Raw genomic sequence first — 18,364 nt, forward strand, 5'->3', positions numbered from 1 at the left:
ACCATAATGAGGTATTACTACACACACCTATTAGAATGACTAAAATAAAAATAACGGCAAAGCAAATACTGGTGAACATTTGGAGAAACTGGATCGGTCACACATTGCTGGTGGGAAGTTAAAATGGCAGTCACTCTGGAAAAAGAGTAGGATGGTTTCTTACAAAAATAAACACGTGTTTACCATATTGCCCTCTTGGGCACTTATCCCAGAGAAGTAAGTATTTATGTTCACATGAAAACCTGTACATGGAAGTTTACAGCAGCTTTATTAGAAATGGCCAAAACCTGATAACAACCCCAGTGTCCTTCAATGGGGGGATGGTTAAACCAACTGGTACACCCATGCCATGGAATACTACTGAGCAATAAAAAGCTACTGATAACATGCAACAACTTAGATGGGTTTCAAGGGAATTATGATGAGTTCAAAAAGGCAATCTTGAAAGGTTACAAACTAGATGATTCCATTTATAAAACGTTCTTGAAGTGACCAAATTAGAGACAGAGAACAGATTAGTGGTTGCCAGAAGGTGGGGCTCCGGGGTAAGGAAGGGAGGTGGCTGTAGTTATAAAAGGTCGTAGTACAAGAGATAGAAGAATTGGACTGTTCTGCATTTTGCGGTGGTGATCAAACAAATCTCTACCTGATAAAACTGCATAGAACACACATAAATACATGAAAAAGGTTCAGGCAGTTAAGCACAAATATTTTAATTTTCTAAAATGAAGTCTTCTTTAAGAGTTATCTACAGTTCAAAGCTCATTTCTATGAGGTGTCCCATCGATCACCCTTTTAAGAGACATAAAATTATGAAAGGATATCACCAGAAGCTACCTAAACATTTCAGCTAAGGGTCAAGAGAAAGTTAAGTGTGTTTTCACACAAATCCAAAAAGGATAATCAGAATGAAACCAGTTCAACATGGTCATACATACCTCGGTGAAGGAACTAGAGTGGAAGCTCAAACTGGTGAGCAAGGAAGAAAAGGAAAGAAAATATGGTTCAAACACAGCACAGGAGGAAACCCAGTACAAATGCTGGCTTTGGCATTAGCTAGGTAACCCCAATTTTTTGTCACCGGTGACTCTAATAGTCCTATTGTTGCAAAACCAGTCCAAATCCTACCAAATTAAAAAGAAGTCCCTCATTGACTTGTTGGATGTAGGTGGTAACCCACGTCCTCCCACACCACAAGAGACCAGTTCTGGCAAGAAAGCTCCAATGTGCCTCGATGATGCTGTTAGTAGGATGCCTTAGGCCAGGCACGTCCCAGTGATGTTCAGCGGGCTGAGATACAGGTGGGAGGAGACTGGGCCTTATTACTCAATCAACTTCTTGGCCTTGAAGAAGCGACGCAGGTAGAAGACCTGCCAGGTGGCTAGTCCGATGAGGCAGAACATTGAAAAGATGCTGAAGTATAGGACCCGAGTATTTGTGGACTCTAAAAAAAAAAAATATTACAAGTGTAACGAGGTAAGCAGGCTAAACAGCGGCCAGGGGGGAAAGGCAATTAATTAACTCCACTCAGTCCCCTAGGCCAAGCAGCAGGATTTTGGATTATTTTTCTTAAAATTTCACTACTCCATCTAGAAATGTTAAAAATCACAGAGATTAGCACTGTCAGTCTGATACACAATAAGCTGAGAGTATGGTCAACTGCATATCACAGAAGAAATTCCTATGCCCTTGAAAAATCTAACAGAGCTTGTTTACCTGCAGAAGCAACAACACTGAAGTAAGTGATCATCCCATCACCCCCACCCCGACCCCCCATTTAGCAAAACTGAGAAAAGAGATTTGTCGCCTTTATGAAGAAACAAGAGCTGCCTTTCCCTCACCATTGGTATCTCGCATCTCCTCCTCTCGCTTCTTCATGTAGGCAAAATCATTAACGATGGATTCTGAAAGGTCTTCTAGGCGCCGGAGCTCCACCTCCAAAGGTTTGAGCTTCTCAACCTTGGCAATCTGGAAATGAAAGGAATTATGAATGCACTCCTTGAAAAAACTGCTCTAGTCTAGAACACAAGGCAACAGAGGAGTCTTTAAAAATGTTTCGCCAAGGAGCACCTGGGTGGCTCAGTCAACTGAGCGTCTGACTTCGGCTCAGTCAAGATCTCATGGTCTGTGAGTTCAAGCCCCAAACTGGGCTCTGTGCTATCAGCACAGAGCACAGTGCAGAGCCCGCTTCAGATCCTCTGTTCCCCCTCTCTGCTCCTCCCCTGCTCATTCTCTCTCTCTCTCAAAAATAAACAAACATTAATAAAATGGGTTCTGAATTTCCTTTAAACAAACAAAAAGTTTCACCAAACCAGGGACACCCAGCTGGCTCATTCAGTCAGTGGAGCATGTGACTCTTGATCTTGAGGTTGTGGGTTTGGGTCCCATGTTGGGTGTATAGAGTTTTAAAAATAAAATAAAATCTTAAAAAAACAAAGTTTAACCAACAAAATCTCTTGTTATCACTCTAACATTTTAAGTTTCTTTATTTTTGAGAGAGAGAGAGAGACAGAGAGAAAGAGAGAGAGGAGAGCACCTGCAGAAGAGGGGGAAGGGCACAAGAGGGAAGAGAGAATCCCAGGCAGGCTCTACCATCAGTGCTGAGCTTGACACTGGGCACAAACCTATGAACTGTGAGATCACGACCTGAGTTGAAACCAAAAGTCAGACACTTAACTAAGCCACCCACGTGCCCATAACATATTTTAAAATCTGGGCTTTTGCCCTTCCCTACAAACCATTTATGTGTTTCCATTTCAGACTTTTTTTAATACTTTAATTTTGATTAAAACCTCCTTAGAAATACTGTAATATAGTAGGCTATAAAGTAAAATATACCATTTTCCTGAGATTTCTGATTTTAATAAAGCATTCTACTTTACCCTTCTACTCATGTCCAAGAAACAATTTTATCAGCATAGGAAGTCATAATATTAAATGTGATTTTAAAAGAAAACCCTCCAAATTTCCAACAGGGAATACACAGGAATGAGAGAGTATGTGTACCTATAGCATTAAGATAATGACTTAAACTACAAAATTAGAAAATTGTGGTTTGCTTATTTAAGTCCCAAAATAGCTTTAAGGTTTAAATCAGAGAGCTCCAGAGCCCAGATGACTCCTAGGTCTGCTACAAAAGAAATTATACTGCATTTTTGGTTTTTAGAATCACACAGCCAGTTATCAAAAGAAATCTCCAAGGACTTCCTCGTATGCTAAGGAATGAAAGATGTGAGAAATGAATTGTTTTCCCTTCTCAACCTAGACCACTGTAAAGCCTCCAAGAGCATCTGGTAAAGGCAGATATGATAGAAGCAAGGATTTCATGGGGTGCCTGGGTGGCTTAGTCGGTTAAGCATCCGACTTTCGCTTAGGTCATGATCTCGCGGTTCGTGGGTTCGAGCCCCGCGTCGGGCTCTGTGCTGACTGCCAGCTCAGAGCCTGGAGCCTGTTTCAGTCTGTGACTCCCTCTCTCTCTGACCCTGCCCTGCTCACGCTGTCTCTCTCTCTCCTATAAATAAATAAAAATATTAAAAAAAAAAAGAAGCAAGGATTTCATTATTTTGTTTTTTCCTATCAACCATAGATTATGAATTGCTTTAAAATGGAGATATACCACCAGAACTTTCCAGATCTTAAAACTCATACCAGGCTGTTCTTAAATTTTTCTTACATAGAGAACTCTTCAAAAGTTCTTTTCCTTGGGGCTTCTGAGTGGCTCAGTTGGTTAACTGTCTGATTCTTCATTTAGGCTCAGGTCATGATCTCACAGTTAGTAAGCCCCATGTTGGGCTCTGTGCTGACAGTACAGAGCCTGTTTGGGATTACCTCCCTCCACACACACCCTCCCCCCCCCGCTTGTGTGTGCAAGCTCTCTCTCTCTAAATAAACTTTAAATATTATTTTCCTGTATCTGCTTCTTTACTATCTACCATATGTTCTCTCTACAACTCTTTACTTTTTCTTCTCTTTTGTCCAATTCACTCTCTTTGTTCTTTTCCTCTGTTAATGTTAACATAGGATGAACAGGAAGAGTTTAAGGGTGTTCTTATGTTCTCTTTGCTAATCTATATTCCTCACTGAACAGTTTTTAAAATAAAAGTTATTTAAAATAAAACTAGAAACTGCTGTTAAGGATATAAAAATTAGGTTTATATTTAAAGTACATAAAATGCAATGAATGTACTTTGAATGAATGATCCTAGACCTAAGTTTTCTGGCACTGGATGTATATTTTCTTACATTTGTAAAATGTTGGCTACAGTTAATAGTGTGACTGACAGCTACAAAACAGAATAACGCGGACTACAACATTTAACTGTCAGTTAATGCATTTAGCAAACTCTCCTAGCTGAATGCCCAAATGCCAAGTTTTGTCATTAACCTAGAATATGTATTAGTTGACTAATTTCATACAGAGCCATAGAGCAAAGGAATTCCCCAGGAAAAAGATACCAACACAAGAGATATATCATAAGCTGAACTTTAGTCTGTTTCCCTCCTGGTCTATACTTTCACCTCCAAAGCTTCCTGAATGAGACAGAATAAAAGCAATAGCATGAAACTTCTTTAGCGATAAATGATTTAAAGGCTCTCTAAATAGAATCTTATAAAAAGGAACTGGAAGTGAAACTATGGCCTTGCCTCTGACAGCTGAAAATATTATTTTAAAAAATTATGTGGAAGACAACTTCTAAGCCTTCCCACTTTTTGTTAAATGACAATAGGCCAAAAGCCTAAAACCTGAAAAATGATGATGGAATTAAAATACATTTGGTACTGAGGATCACTTTTTGTTAAATGACAATAGGCCAAAAGCCTAAAACCTGAAAAATAATGATGGAATTAAAATACATTTGGTACTGAGGATGGCCTTTGTAGGTTATAGACCAAAAATCCTGCTCCCAATTCTTTCCCCAAAAGTAGTGTTCCATCTACTTTTCAGTAGTATAAGCAATACATAAGCAGGTTCTCCTGCTAAAATTTTCAACCATTCAGAAGCAAAGGGAACAAAAACAAAAAGCCCACCTTCATAGCTAGCTCTCCAATTCCCATATCCACATTCCTTCTTAGAGGTAACCACGGTTATGAACTCAGTGTAAATCTTTCTAGACCTTGTTAGAAGATAACACACTACTTATGCTTTTGCATGCCTATAAATGTATACAGAAACATAGAATTAAAAACATATTTATAAGTGGGATCATACTGTACATGTTGCTCTTTGGCTTGCTTTTTCTCATTTAATAAGAGCTTTGCAAAAACTTCAGTGCTTATGAATTCACCTCATTCTTCCGGACTGCTGCATGGTGTTCCATACTGCACACAGGCCACTGGGAAAGTAGTCATTCAGTTCCCCAGTTCCTTTTCTGGTAAAGGTTCCACTCCAGACTCTTTAGCCCTATTCATAACCAAACAGCCCAACTCCTACTTCCCAAGTTGATATTTCCTCAGTGAAATCCCTACTCAACCCTGTCATTAATCTGGCAAATTATTTTCAACCTTCTATGAGTGGAATGAAGGTCCCTTTTCCTAAAACACATCTCTGCCTAATAAACATCATTATTCTTGATACCAATTTTAAATCTAATAAACTTAAAGAATTGCCAAGAGATTAAAACAATGTTGAAAACTAATTTGTTATTCCACATCATGGATTACTCAATGGTAAATAACAATACGGATAGATATATATTTATATTTAATCTAAATTTAGAGATTAATGAAAAAAAAAAAAAAAAACCACCCAACATTTTAAGACCCTAACAACAATGTTTACTATGTGCAAGGTACCAAGATAAGCGATGATCTCTGTTCCTAAGAGGCTCACAGTCTGGTAGAGAGGCTCATATAAAAAGCTATAACCATAATATAAGGCATTATGTATTAACTTTTACAACAAAGGTGCACATTAAAAGCGTAAAAGGAAAACAATGTGTAAAGGAAAGGGGTGCCTGGGTTCAGGTCATGATCTCATGGCTTATGAGATCCAGCCCCACGTTAGGCTCTGCACTGAAAGCACAGAGCTTGCTTGGGATGATCTCTCCTTCTCGCTCTCTGCCTCTTCTCCTCTCACACTCTCTCTCTCAAAATAAAAATAAATCAAGAAAACTTTTAAAAAAGTGGAAAGGAAAGCAAGTAGCACACGATTAATCATAGTTGAAAGGATAAAGGAAAGGTTAACAGGAAGCGAGTGAGTTTAGTCTCACAAATTCTGCAGGATTCTGAAAGAGACGAGAGAGAAAGGTATTCAAGGTTGAAGGGAAAGGTATTCAAGTTTGCACAAAAAAACACGGAGGGAAGAAACTGCAAGCCATGTTTAGGAGACCATGAGTTGTCTAGTCATAGGTAGTTTGATGTTGTGTGTATGTGCACTCACATGTCAACACATATATGTGCTTGGGGAAGGGTGTTAGCTAACAGCAAACATAAGGCTCAAAAGTTAGGCTGGAGTCAAACTGAGGAAGAAGATGAAGAAGGCTGTATAATGGATCAGACCTACCAGTATATATCTAAACACGTATGTATTTTATAAACATGTATGTATTTTATAACTTGTAATCTTGCTTAATCCTCATAACCCTATATGAGGTGAATATTATTATCCCTAAATCCTTCAGATGAGGAAATTAAGGTTCAGTGTGTTAAATAACTTGCCCAAGTTCTCAGAGCTTGGTGGAGCTGAGATGGGAATCCAAGTGTGAGTTTATATTTTATTCTGTAGGTACTAAAATTTTGATGAAGGAAACTAGCAGACCATACCAAGTTTTTTCTGGATCAAAGGTGAAGCAATCAAGCTATATTAGGCCTCAAGGATTTGGGTAAGTTGTCCAGTTTATTAGCCAAACTTCCTTGGTTTCAGACTACTATTATTTTCATTTTTAGAGACTAAGAGAGTAAAAATTTTAAGCAAATTATCATCATCACTATTCTCAGGAGACCCTCTTTGCTTGCCTAGGACTAAGCATTCAATGACTTTTATCACAGTTGGTACAAAAAGCTAACAAGAAAACCTCTATTCAAAATTCCCAGATTGTTGTTCTGCTCTTCTAAATGTCTGATTTAAGGCTCAAAGTGTTTGTAAGAATGTGAAATTATAGCGGCCAATGGGTGGCTCAGTTAAGAGTCTGACTTTGGCTCAGGTCATGATCTCGCAGTTCGTGGGATTGAGCCCCACGTCAGGCTCTGTACTGACAGCTCAAGGCCTGGAGTCGGCTTCAGATTCTGTGTCTCCCTCTCTCTTTCTGGCCCTCCCCCGCTCACGCTTTGTCTCGTGTGTGCTCTCTCCCTCAAAAATAAATATTAAAAAAAAAATTTTTTTAAAGAACGTGAAATTATATGTGTTTCATGATGGCAGGCCACTATTCTACTCTCTTCTTAGGCTGGAAGGATGATGTGTATTTTGTCAACAGCTAGATAAAAGCAAAGCCTATTTGACAGTGTTGTGTACCATACATTGTCCACTAGAGGGTAGCATTCCCCTTGTAGACTGCATTTAGCCATTAAATAATCAAAGAGCTACAATGGACTTCATTTTACAAATCAGGAAACTGAAGATTCCACAGTTACTCAGTCCTTTGGGTGGAAAACCAAGTCTAGCAGAACCATGGTCTCTTGACTCCCTACCTAAGATCACCAAAGCATTTATTTAGCATCAGAACTGCAAAGCTTTGGGGCACCTGGGTAGCTCAGTCTATTGAGCATCCAGCTTCAGCTAAGGTCATGATCTCATGGTTCATGGGTTTGAGCCCTGTGTTGGGCTCTGTGCTGCCAGCTCAAAGCCTGGAGCCTGCTTCAGATTCTGTGTGTGTGTCTCTTTCTCTCTCAAAAATAAATAAACATTAGGGGTGTCTGGGTGGCTCATTTGGTTAAGTGGCCATCTTTGGCTCAGGTCATGACCTCATGTTCCATAAGTTCGAGCCCCACATCGGGCTCGGTGCTGACAGCTTGGAGCCTGGAGCCTGCTTCAGTTTCTGTGTCTCCCTCTCTGTACCTCCCCACTTGCACTTTCTCCCTTAAAAATTTTTTTAATAAATATTAAAAATTTTTTAAAAACTGCAAAGCTCTGCTGTAAACTGCAAGCAAAACCGTATTTTTGACTTCCAAAACCACATTCATTCAGTGTATCTAAATCCTAGCTTTCTGTTAAGCCTTAACCATGAAGCCTCCTTTAACCACTTCTGTCCACATCAACTCCTTCTTTCCAAAAATCCTATGGCACTTGGACTGTGCCACATAATTAACACTCAGTCATACATCGTCATATTCAAAGTTTTGTTTTTTATCCTTTTTAAAAAAATTTTTTTAAGGTTTTATTTATTTTTGAGAGAAACAGAGACAGCATGAGCAGGGGAAGGGGGTTGGGGGGAGGGGAACAGAGAATCCCAAGCAGGTTCCATGCTGCCAACACAGAGCCTGATGCGGGGCTTGAAACCATGAAACTGTGAGATCACGACCTGAGCTGAAACCAAGAGTCAGACACTTAACCGACTAAGCCACCCAGGCGCCCCTTTACCCTAACACTAGTTTGGCCCTTGAACTCAAGGGAATGAATACAGTGGATACTTTGCATAGCATGTCCATCCCTTGCCTTACTCACAGGAGCTAACTTTCTCATAGCAGATAATAGGCTCTGCTGGTCCCCTTAAGCAAGCACTTCCTCTAAGTTAAGAACATTCTACATCTTTTCACCCCTGCCTAGGAGAAGGTCCTCCCTACCACATTGACACTCTCATCAGCAGTGGTGGGTACTGCTTGGAAAAGTACAAGTTATAAAGCCTTTCCCCGCATATGTACAATGCTTTCCAAAATGACTGAAAGTACCCTTCTTAGGCCACATCCAAATCTTCCCCTCCTCTAATGAGGATTTGAATCTAGGAAAGGTGTTAACTCTGAGAAACTGCTTCTTAGAACACACGCGCGAAACCCACCTCTAGAGAATCACTGGATTGTTTTCCTTGGTGAAACAGAGACCCGAGAGAAGCTTGTTGTGCTAAGCCAAATTCAGTCACACTGCTGTTACCTACACACACACACACACACACACACACAGAGCACAGAACTTAACAGTGGAGACCATCTAATCGAGCACAATTGAGATAAGGCAGACCTATACCCAAGGACAAGTCTACTCGTGTGGGGAGGTGTGTGAATCAGAGGCATCTTTACAGAAGCTCAAAAGGTCAACAATGTGCCAAAATAAGGCCAGATAATACCGCCAATCTCAGGGCAAAATGAAATTTAGCATGATCCTATTTACTCTGTAATATTCAATTTCCAGAAAACGTAGGAGAAGGGAGCCAAAGTCTACTGAACTGACCAACTATGTGTCAGGTGCCTTACCCATGTTATATCATTTATTATCCAAAAGGGATTCTGGAGCTCAGATGCAGAACCCAAGTTCCTCCTTCCTGAGGGGCATTCAGAAAAGAACAACTTTTGAAAAGCCTTCAGCTGTGGCTCCAACAAGGGGAATTGTGTTTCTGGTGTACATGTTGATAGGAAAGGACATACTAATAAAATCCACAAGCAAAACAGGATTTTAGTGGTGCTGAAAACACTGACATCCACATCAAGATAGGACATACACACGCCTGCCCAGCTCAGTCAGTTGAGCGTGCGACTCTTAACCTCAGGGTCATGAGTTCAAGCCCCATGGTATATGTGGGGACTACTTTAAAAAGAAGAAGGGACACACACAGCCCCAGAGTTAGAGGGTATGTCAGACAGCTCCTTTGTGGGACAGTTATGCCTCCATTTCCACAACTGCAGGATTAGACAATTAAGTCCTGATAAACAGCTGCTCTAGTTCACAGACCACAAATTCAAAAAAAAATTGGCTCAGGGCACCTGGGTGTCTCAGTCAGTTGAATGTCAGACTTTGGCTCAGGTCAGACTTTCACTGTTCATGAGTTCAAGTCCTTTATCAGGCTCTCTGCTGTCAGTGCAGAATCTGCTTCAGATCCATTGTTCCCCCTGCCCCAGACCCCTGCTCATGCTCTGTCTCAAAAATGAACAAACACTAAAAAACAAACAAACTGAGAGGTCCTCCAAATTCAACAGAGGGAATCAAAAGTGCTTTATTTTTGAGGACATAAGCATTCTGAACTCTTTAAAGATTTCAAACATTAAGACTCTGCTTCTGGGGCGCCTGGATGGCTCAGTTGGTTAAGCGTCCGATTTTGGCTCAGGTCATGATCTTACAGTTCGTGGGTTTGAACCCCATATCGGGCTCTGTGCTGACAGCTCAGAGCCTGGAGCCTGCTTCGGATTCTGTGTCTCCCTCTCTCTGCCCCTCTCCTGCTCATGCTTGGTCTCTCTTTTTCTCAAAAATAAACAAACATTAAAAAAAAATTAAAAAGACTCTATGCTTCTTTACAATAGGATGACCATTATAGCTTCCAAATAACATCATCTTACATTTATATTATTTACACAGCAATTCCACAGGCACTAATTAAGTAAACCCTCTGTAACAATTTAGTAGGTATTGTGGTACTCTGCCCAGCTATTGAAATATCGACTACTACTGAATTTTACAAAACCACAAGGGAATTGAGAATGATGAAGTCCACAGCTGTGAGGGAGAGATGTCTTGGATGTGAAGAAAATAAAGAAATGTGCCACTTCCCCCAAGCTAAACACTTCTACCAAAAGGCCCAAATCCTCTGGAGATAAAAGCTCTCTATTACCTCAAGGGCCTGAAATTAAATGCCTCAAAACCTCTACATATGCTCAGTGCTCTCTGGTAATTAACCAGAGAACAAGTGTTTCTATTATTCATGTTCTTGTCACAGGCATTTGCCGAGAGACAAGTAACAGCTATTTCTAAGCAAGAGTCCAGGGAACCTAGCCATTGGCTGAGAAAAGGGCTAGTCTTTGGCCTGTGTCCTAACCAGTTCTCCTCCTCCATCTGTTTGGTTTGCTTTTTTTGGTGGTGGGGGGTGGGGTGGGGTGGTGGTAAGATCGCCAAAGAAAGTAGTAAGAGGAGTTACTTGGTTAAGAAACAGAATTAGGAGCTGTGTTGTAACCATGTGCGTAATGAAGTGCTTAGGACGTGCCAGGCTTCCAAAGCAGGAAGCAGGCAAAGGAAGCACTGTGGTTTCCTTTTGGCCAGGGATTCCCCTCTTGGGTTAAGCGAAAGGCCAGGAAAGATAAAGGCCCTTCCCCAATGTCAACAAAGTCCAAGGATGGTTGAAATTCCAGGAGGAACAGGAGTTCTGAAATGTCCTGTGACAGTGACATCCACATCATTTTATATGTAAACTCACAAATAATGCTCTCTATTTTAGAGGGGAAAATGATGTCTCATGTCTCCAAATGCCCTATTATTTAACCTATACCACTTAATGACAGCCATCATACTGGGAGGAAAAGTTATTACAGGTACAATCGTACACAGTAGGAATTTAAAGAAACCTGGCTTAGAGAATGGTCTGAAGTTGAGGACAGTGCAGCAGCAATCAAAAACTGAAAATCATTCTACTGGTTCTTCTACCTCATAATAACTGCAGCAAATTTTTGTCTTTTATACCTTATAACAGCATTTTAACACATAGTATTGTATTTAAATATAATTAAAATTCTTCTGAATCATCAAAGTTCAAAAAGATTCTTTTCAATTTGCTTTTCAGTTCATCAAATAAACAAGCACTCTTGCTTTATTTCTTTCAACTAAATTAGGTTAGGGGGGCCCTTGGGTGGTTCAGTTGGGTAAGCGTCGGACATCAGCCTAGGTCATGATCTCATGGTCCGTGAGCTCAAGCCCCACGTTGGGCTCTGTGCTGACAGCTCAGAGGCTGGAACCTGCTTCAGATTCTGTGTCTCCCTCTCTCTCTGCCCCTCCCCTGCTCACACTCTCTCTCGGTCTCTCAAAAATGAATAAATGTTGGGGCGACTGGGTGGCTTAGTCGGTTAAGCATCCGACTTTCGCTTAGGTCATGATCTAGCGGTTCGTGGGTTCGAGCCCCGCGTCGGGCTCTGTGCTGACTGCCAGCTCAGAGCCTGGAGCCTGTTTCATTCTGAGACTCCCTCTCTCTCTGACCCTCCCCTGCTCGCGCTGTCTCTCTCTATCCTGGAAATAAATAAAATAAAACATTAAAAAAAAAAAATGAATAAATGTTAAAACAAAAAACAAAAAACAAAAAACACTTTAAACTAGCTTAGACATAGAAACAAGCAAATCAACGTGTCTACCAGGAATGGTATTCCATTCACTGCTGCATCACTTGTTCCTGTTTATCGCCTACGCATAACTCAGCCTAGTTTTGTTCAACTGGATATCTGAACTAGGAAAAAGAGGAAAGCCCTAAGAGCTGCAGCTGTTGTACTACTACTTCCTGTTGCAGAGCGATCCAGTCAATTCCGATCTTCTTCTATTCCAGGACATTTCCCTTCCAGGTCCTGGCCAAAGGCAGAGCAAGTTCTCTAGGTCCATGAGTCCTAAAAAATTCTCTTAAATCAACTTTGCTTTGTTTATTGAATTTACATTTTTTAAAAACCATTTCTATTTCCTGTACGCCACTTCTTCATGCGCTCAGTAAAAATACTCTTAACTTTCTATAAAAACCAATCTTCCAGTCTTAAATAGTCCTTGAGGTTTTTAAAAGGTGCTCTTCACTTGAAGAACCATTCTGTGCTATCATAATAGACGAAAAAGCTTAGTCCCCCTTACCCTAATTCCATGCACACACCACCTCCCTACCACTGAAATAAATGCCAGTTTTTATTCCCTATAACACTACCTGTCAACAAAATGTTTATTTGTTATCAAGATCTCCAGTCTCTTGCAGTTTTTTCTTCCATCATGCTCCTTTTCGTAAAAGACTGAAATTGTTATTAACTATAAGCTACTTTGGATTATAGTGTCTCTCAAAGACAGCACAGTTGTTCATGTCTAAACACTGATTCCATGTCCTAGATATATATATAGAGAGAGAGAGAGAGAGATAGATATAGATATAGATCTATATATATACATAGCTGTCAGTCTGGGAATAAAATCCTCAGGAAATAAAAAAACATTGTTTTTCTTAATCTTGGACATAGAAATGAAGTCTATAATTATAAAAATTACAGATATAGGGGCACCTTGGTGGTTCAACTGGTTAAGCATCTAGCTCCTAAACTTGGCTCAGGTCATGATCTTATGGTTCACGAGATCAAGCCTCACGTCAGGCTCTGTGCTGACAGCATGGAGTCAGCTTGGGATTCTCTCTCTTGTCGTCTCTATCCCTCCTCTGCTCGCTCGCTCTCAAAATAAACAAACAAACATTAAAAAACAAATGACAAGGGCACAGCTGGTTAGGTATCTAGCTCTTGGCTTCGGCTCAGGTCATGATCTCACAGGCTTGTGAGTTTGAGCCCTGTGTCAGGCTCTGTTCTGACAGCATGGAGCCTGCTTGGGTCTCTCTCTGTCTCTCTCTCTCTGTCTCTCTCTCTCTGTCTCTCTCTCTCTCTCTTTCTCCTTCTCTCTTTGCCCCTCCCTGGCTCACACTTTCTCTCAAAATAAATATATAAACTTAAAAATAACCTACAGGTATACATGTGGGTTTCTGTCCCACGAGCACTAATGGCACACGCCTGCTTGGTGTTTCATCACATCACCATTGCTGCGGGACAGTGGTTCAGTCATCTGGCTGACAGCACAGCCAGAATGACTGTTGAAGGCTGTTAAGACAACTTTTTGTATCAGTTAAGACTGTAGCTGGTTGTCACATGATTGCTGAGAAAACAAAAGCTTTCTGGGCAAAGCGCGACTGGTTGACCTGACTGGGTCACAGACACCTCACAGCAGACCACGCCACTGCCTCCTCCAGCTGTTACAGCAGGACGTACCTCTTCGTAGTTTTTCGCCTCCACTCCATGCTTCATGTCTAGAATCACGAGTTGATCAGGTATCCGCCCTGTTCCTGAGAGAGAAATCAAAAGAGTCATTGTGTAGAATATTTAAAAGTCCGGGAAATTACCCGCCCACTCTCCCTCGCTCTAACCCCTACCCTCTCAATAGAGGGAAACAGCCACAGCTCCTCCCCCTACTCAGCTGCAGAAAATTCCTGGCTCTGACTAAAATCACAAGCATTCCAGACAAAGCCTCTATCTGTGTGGGGTGACAGAAAGCAGTGAGAATACGCTGCTGGCAAACAGCTCTGAGCAGGCAGGACACAAGACACTGCGGCAGGTACTACAAAGGACTGAAGAGCAGAAGGACAACATGCAGCTAACTAGATGAGGAAATGAAACTCAAGTCAAACAGTATAAAACTGAGTGGCATATAGACCAATAGGTAGTGGGCACCAACTTAGACTGAAAAGGTACATTTCCACATCTGAAAAGGCCTGTTAGTTTTTGCAAAAAAAAATGGGTATATGCTAAGCTTGGATTTACTTAATATAAACAGGAGTACTGCAAACAACACAGGATTTAGCTAATATTCCACATTAATTCAAATGTTTTGGTTAATGTAAGACCATTTCAGTAGGCTAATAAAATGTTATAAAGGATGCACAAAACACTTAAAAGAGAAAAGCCCAAGAAAAATACTTGTAAATAAGAATACAATTCTCAGGGATGCTTCTTAGAAAGAGAAATGTCTGTTTGGGATAGATAGGGCCAACAGAACTATGCTCATATTAGAAAAAGTAAACTGATTCAGCTTGATCAAAAAGGAATTTAAAATTAAATCATCAGGTAGGAGAGAGGATAAGACTCAGAATCCCAGGAAATTGCTCGGCCCCAATCCCCTGGAATTCAACAAATTATTTATAAAATTAAAAACTGCCTGCATGAAATTAGGAATTTAGGGAAACAGTGCCACTTAAGCATTGAGGTACTTGAGACTATAAGCCAGAGAGAATGGTACTATACCATCTGCTGCCTGAACACTGGAGGTGTCTGATATGGACAAAAGTCAATTCAATAACCACTCAGTGAGAACTCACTAGGTGCTAGAACTGTACTGAATTGTAATCTCTGCCTTCAAATATTCAATAGGGATCTAAGACATAACTGTGCATAATAGCTACAGTGAAAATGCAAAGCAGTATTCAACTATAAGAAAAAAAAAACCAGTTCAGGGGAGCCTGGGCAGCTTAGTCAGTTAAGCATCTGACCCTTGCTCCTCCCCCACATGTACACACTCTCTCAATAAATAAATATAGTAAAATAAACAAACAAACAAGACAAAAAAAACCCAGTTCAGATAATCCCAGCTGTGGAATAAAGGTTAGAAAACGGAAGAGAATAGTTATGGACAGACTTCACTAAAGAGAAAGCACCTGAAGGCCAAGGACAGAGTACTCTAGGCAGATGGCAAACTATGGGCAAAGACTCAGATATTGAAATGAGTATGGCAGGTTTAAAAGACAGTAGGGGTGCCTGGGAGGCTCAGTCAGTTAAGTGTCCGATTTCAGGTCAGATCACGATCTCACCATCCATGAGTTTGAGCCCCGCGTAGGGCTCTGTGTTGACAGCTCAGAGCCTGGAGCCTGCTTCTGTGTCTCCCTCTCTTTCTGCCCCTCCCCTGCTCATGCTCTGTTTGTCTGTCTGTCTCTCTCTCTCTCTCAAAAATAAGCATTAAAAAAATATTTAAAAGACAGTAAAGAGGTTCTTTTGGATAGGTTAGAAAGATCACTTGAAAGCCACAGAAATAAGACCACACAGGTAGGACTAATATAAGAAACTAAGACAAGTCACAGATCCCTTTTGAACATTAAACGAGTAAGTCTCCAAAACAAAACAAAACAAAAACAGTGGCACCCAGAGAGGTATAGATCTGTTTCCCCAAATCTCATGTACAATCCTGATCACAGCACTGGCCCATAAGAGATGCAGCGCAGATTTTTGATTCTCCTTCCTCATTTAAAAAGTTATGTAACTGAATCAGCTCACAACCCCACCTGCTCCAAATGATCAAGAAACTCTCTTCCTAACAGACTCTTTCCACCACCTCTCTGTTACCACAGCACAGCATTAAGTATTATACAAACACAACTAAAACCACAAAACCACAGACTTCTGCCCGTTCTCAGTCCAGACCATATAGCTTCTTGCATGGACCAGCCCAACCTATCCCCATAGCTGACATCATGGCCCTAAACAGGCCCCTTTGTAAAAAACCAAAAACCAAAAAACAAAGAACAAAAACAAAAACCTTCTCTGCATTTCTCTGTCAAATGGACAATCTTTTTTTTTTTTAATGTTTATTTTGAGAGTGAGTGCAAGAGAGAGCATGAGGGGTGAAGGGGTGGAGGGAGGTTCCCAAACAGGCTCCATGATGTCAGCATAGAACCCGACGCAGGGCTCTCAATCCCACAAACCGTGAGACCATGACCTGAGCTGAAATCAAGAGCTGGATGCCTAACAAACTGAGCCACCCAGGTGCCCCCAAATGAACAATCTTTTGAAAGGTGCCCCAAGGACTGCAAGTTATCACATTTCCAAATCAAAACAAATGAAACTGGAAATTGAGTGCTGACTATACTGAGTATGTATATACATTTATGCATATTTTTTTTAATGTTTTTTTAAATTTATGTTTGAAAGAGAGAGACAGCATGAGCAGGGGAGGGTCAGAGAGACAGGGAGACACAGAATCCGAAACAGGCTCCAGGCTTTGAGCTGGCTGTCAACATAGAGCCCGACGTGGGGCTCAAACCCACGAACCGTGAGATCATCGCCTGAGCCAAAGTCGGACGCTTAACCAACTGAGTCACCCAGGCGCCCCATGTATATACTTTTTTAAATGTTCATTTTTTGAGAGAGCGAGACAGAGCACAAGTGGGGGAGGGGCAGAGAGAGATGAAGACACAGAATCTGAAGTACGTTCCAGGCTCTGAGCTGACAGCACAGAGACTTGAACTCACAAACTGAACCATGAGATCATGACCTGAGCTGAAGTTGGGCGCTTAACCAACTAAGCTACCCAGGAACCCCATAAATATATATTTTAAAAATTAGTTCCTGGGCATCTATATGCACAACATCAGGACATAAAACACTGAGAATAAAAGATAATTTCTACCTTCAAAGAGTTTAAAATTGGAAATGTAAGACATATATACATGAGACATTTAAACAACACAAAGCTGTGTGGTGTATATATTCATACATATTCAAAAATGCCTAAATGATCTCATCAGTGAATGATATACAATTTAGAGGAAGCCACATTAACCTCCTTGCTGTTTCTGAGATATGCTAAGCATCCCAAAGTAGTTGGCTCTTTCTCCAAAGTCCTCATTACCACCTGATTTATATTTATTTGTTTATCATCTATTTGAATCAATGAAAATGTAAGCTCAATGAGAACAGAAACTTTTTTTATTCACTGCTATATCCCCAACACTTCAAACAGTGCTTGCTACATAAGGGCACTTAGTAAATATTTGCTGAATGAATCAATCGATTGAGACACTGAGCAGGCGAGAATGGTTGAGGGAAGTACTCTGTAAGAACTAAAGGTAAACTCTTGCTTTTATCGGAAGAAAGCATTCCAGCAAATGGATATATGTGATGTGTTTAGAGGGCAGAGCAAACTAGACCTGCTGGGACTGATGAGCAGTGGCAGACAAGGCTGGAGCAAAACTATAAAGACTACTGAATGCCATGATACGTAAAATCTCCTCCAGCTAAAAAATCCTATGATTCTGGGTTTCATTCTATAGAATAGGAGCATTACTACCACTACAGAGCAGGGACAGCTTTTTAAAAAGAACTGACATGATGAAATATGTGTTTTAGGAGACAAATTTGGTAGCAGTTTTTGGATATATTAAGAGTAAGGATATTAGAAGCCTAATGACACAATCCAGGACTTAAAAGATTAGAGTTCAGACTGTGTGGGGACAGATACAGAAGATATTGTGAAAGACGTATAAGCATAACTCAATGATAGGCTGACAAAGGGAAAAATAATTGCAAAATGTAAGCCCAAGTAACTGGAAGGACAGTGGTAACACTGATAAGTGAGGGGAATTGTGTGAAAGAAAGGCCCATGAATACAGTCTTTAGACATCTTAAACATCTTGGTTTTGAGATCAGAGTGGCACAACTATGTGGAAATGTCCAGAATACTGTTGCGACATCCTGGAACTGGCACAGGTGGGGGCAGACAGAAGGATATCAGTCATGAAATCACCATTAAAATCCTTTAATTTTTTATTTTGAATCTATTATTCCATTTACTTCAGGCAAACTCCCTTAGCTTTTAGGCTAAATTGACCAACTATAGATCAAGGAAGTCAATTCTTGGTTAACTGTCAAAAGCAGGTAGTTGATCTGCCATTCCTGAGAATCTACTGGCACTGTTGGCAAAGGAGCTTGCTCTTCTAGGATCCTTTGTTCTGAATATTCTACAAATGTAAAA

At 40.7% G+C, this 18,364-nt stretch overlaps 1 protein-coding gene across 1 annotated transcript in view; it reads right to left on the reverse strand.

Annotated features, from left to right (window-relative positions):
• Positions 1-247: 247 nt before the first annotated feature.
• Positions 248-18,364, reverse strand: part of TMED10 (transmembrane p24 trafficking protein 10) — a 39,783-nt gene continuing 21,666 nt past the window's right edge. Inside the window, exons 3-5 of the mRNA XM_039232301.1 lie at positions 13,837-13,910; positions 1,842-1,968; positions 248-1,444 (exon numbers count right to left, since the gene is read on the reverse strand). Of these exons, the coding sequence (XP_039088232.1) occupies positions 1,323-1,444; positions 1,842-1,968; positions 13,837-13,910 (323 nt within the window). The 3' untranslated portion in view covers positions 248-1,322. The remainder of the gene's footprint in view (positions 1,445-1,841; positions 1,969-13,836; positions 13,911-18,364) is intronic.

The sequence above is a fragment of the Hyaena hyaena genome, unplaced genomic scaffold (genome assembly GCF_003009895.1).
Source record: "Hyaena hyaena isolate Hyena2069 unplaced genomic scaffold, ASM300989v1 scaffold_65, whole genome shotgun sequence".
NCBI classification, from domain to species: domain Eukaryota; kingdom Metazoa; phylum Chordata; class Mammalia; order Carnivora; family Hyaenidae; genus Hyaena; species Hyaena hyaena.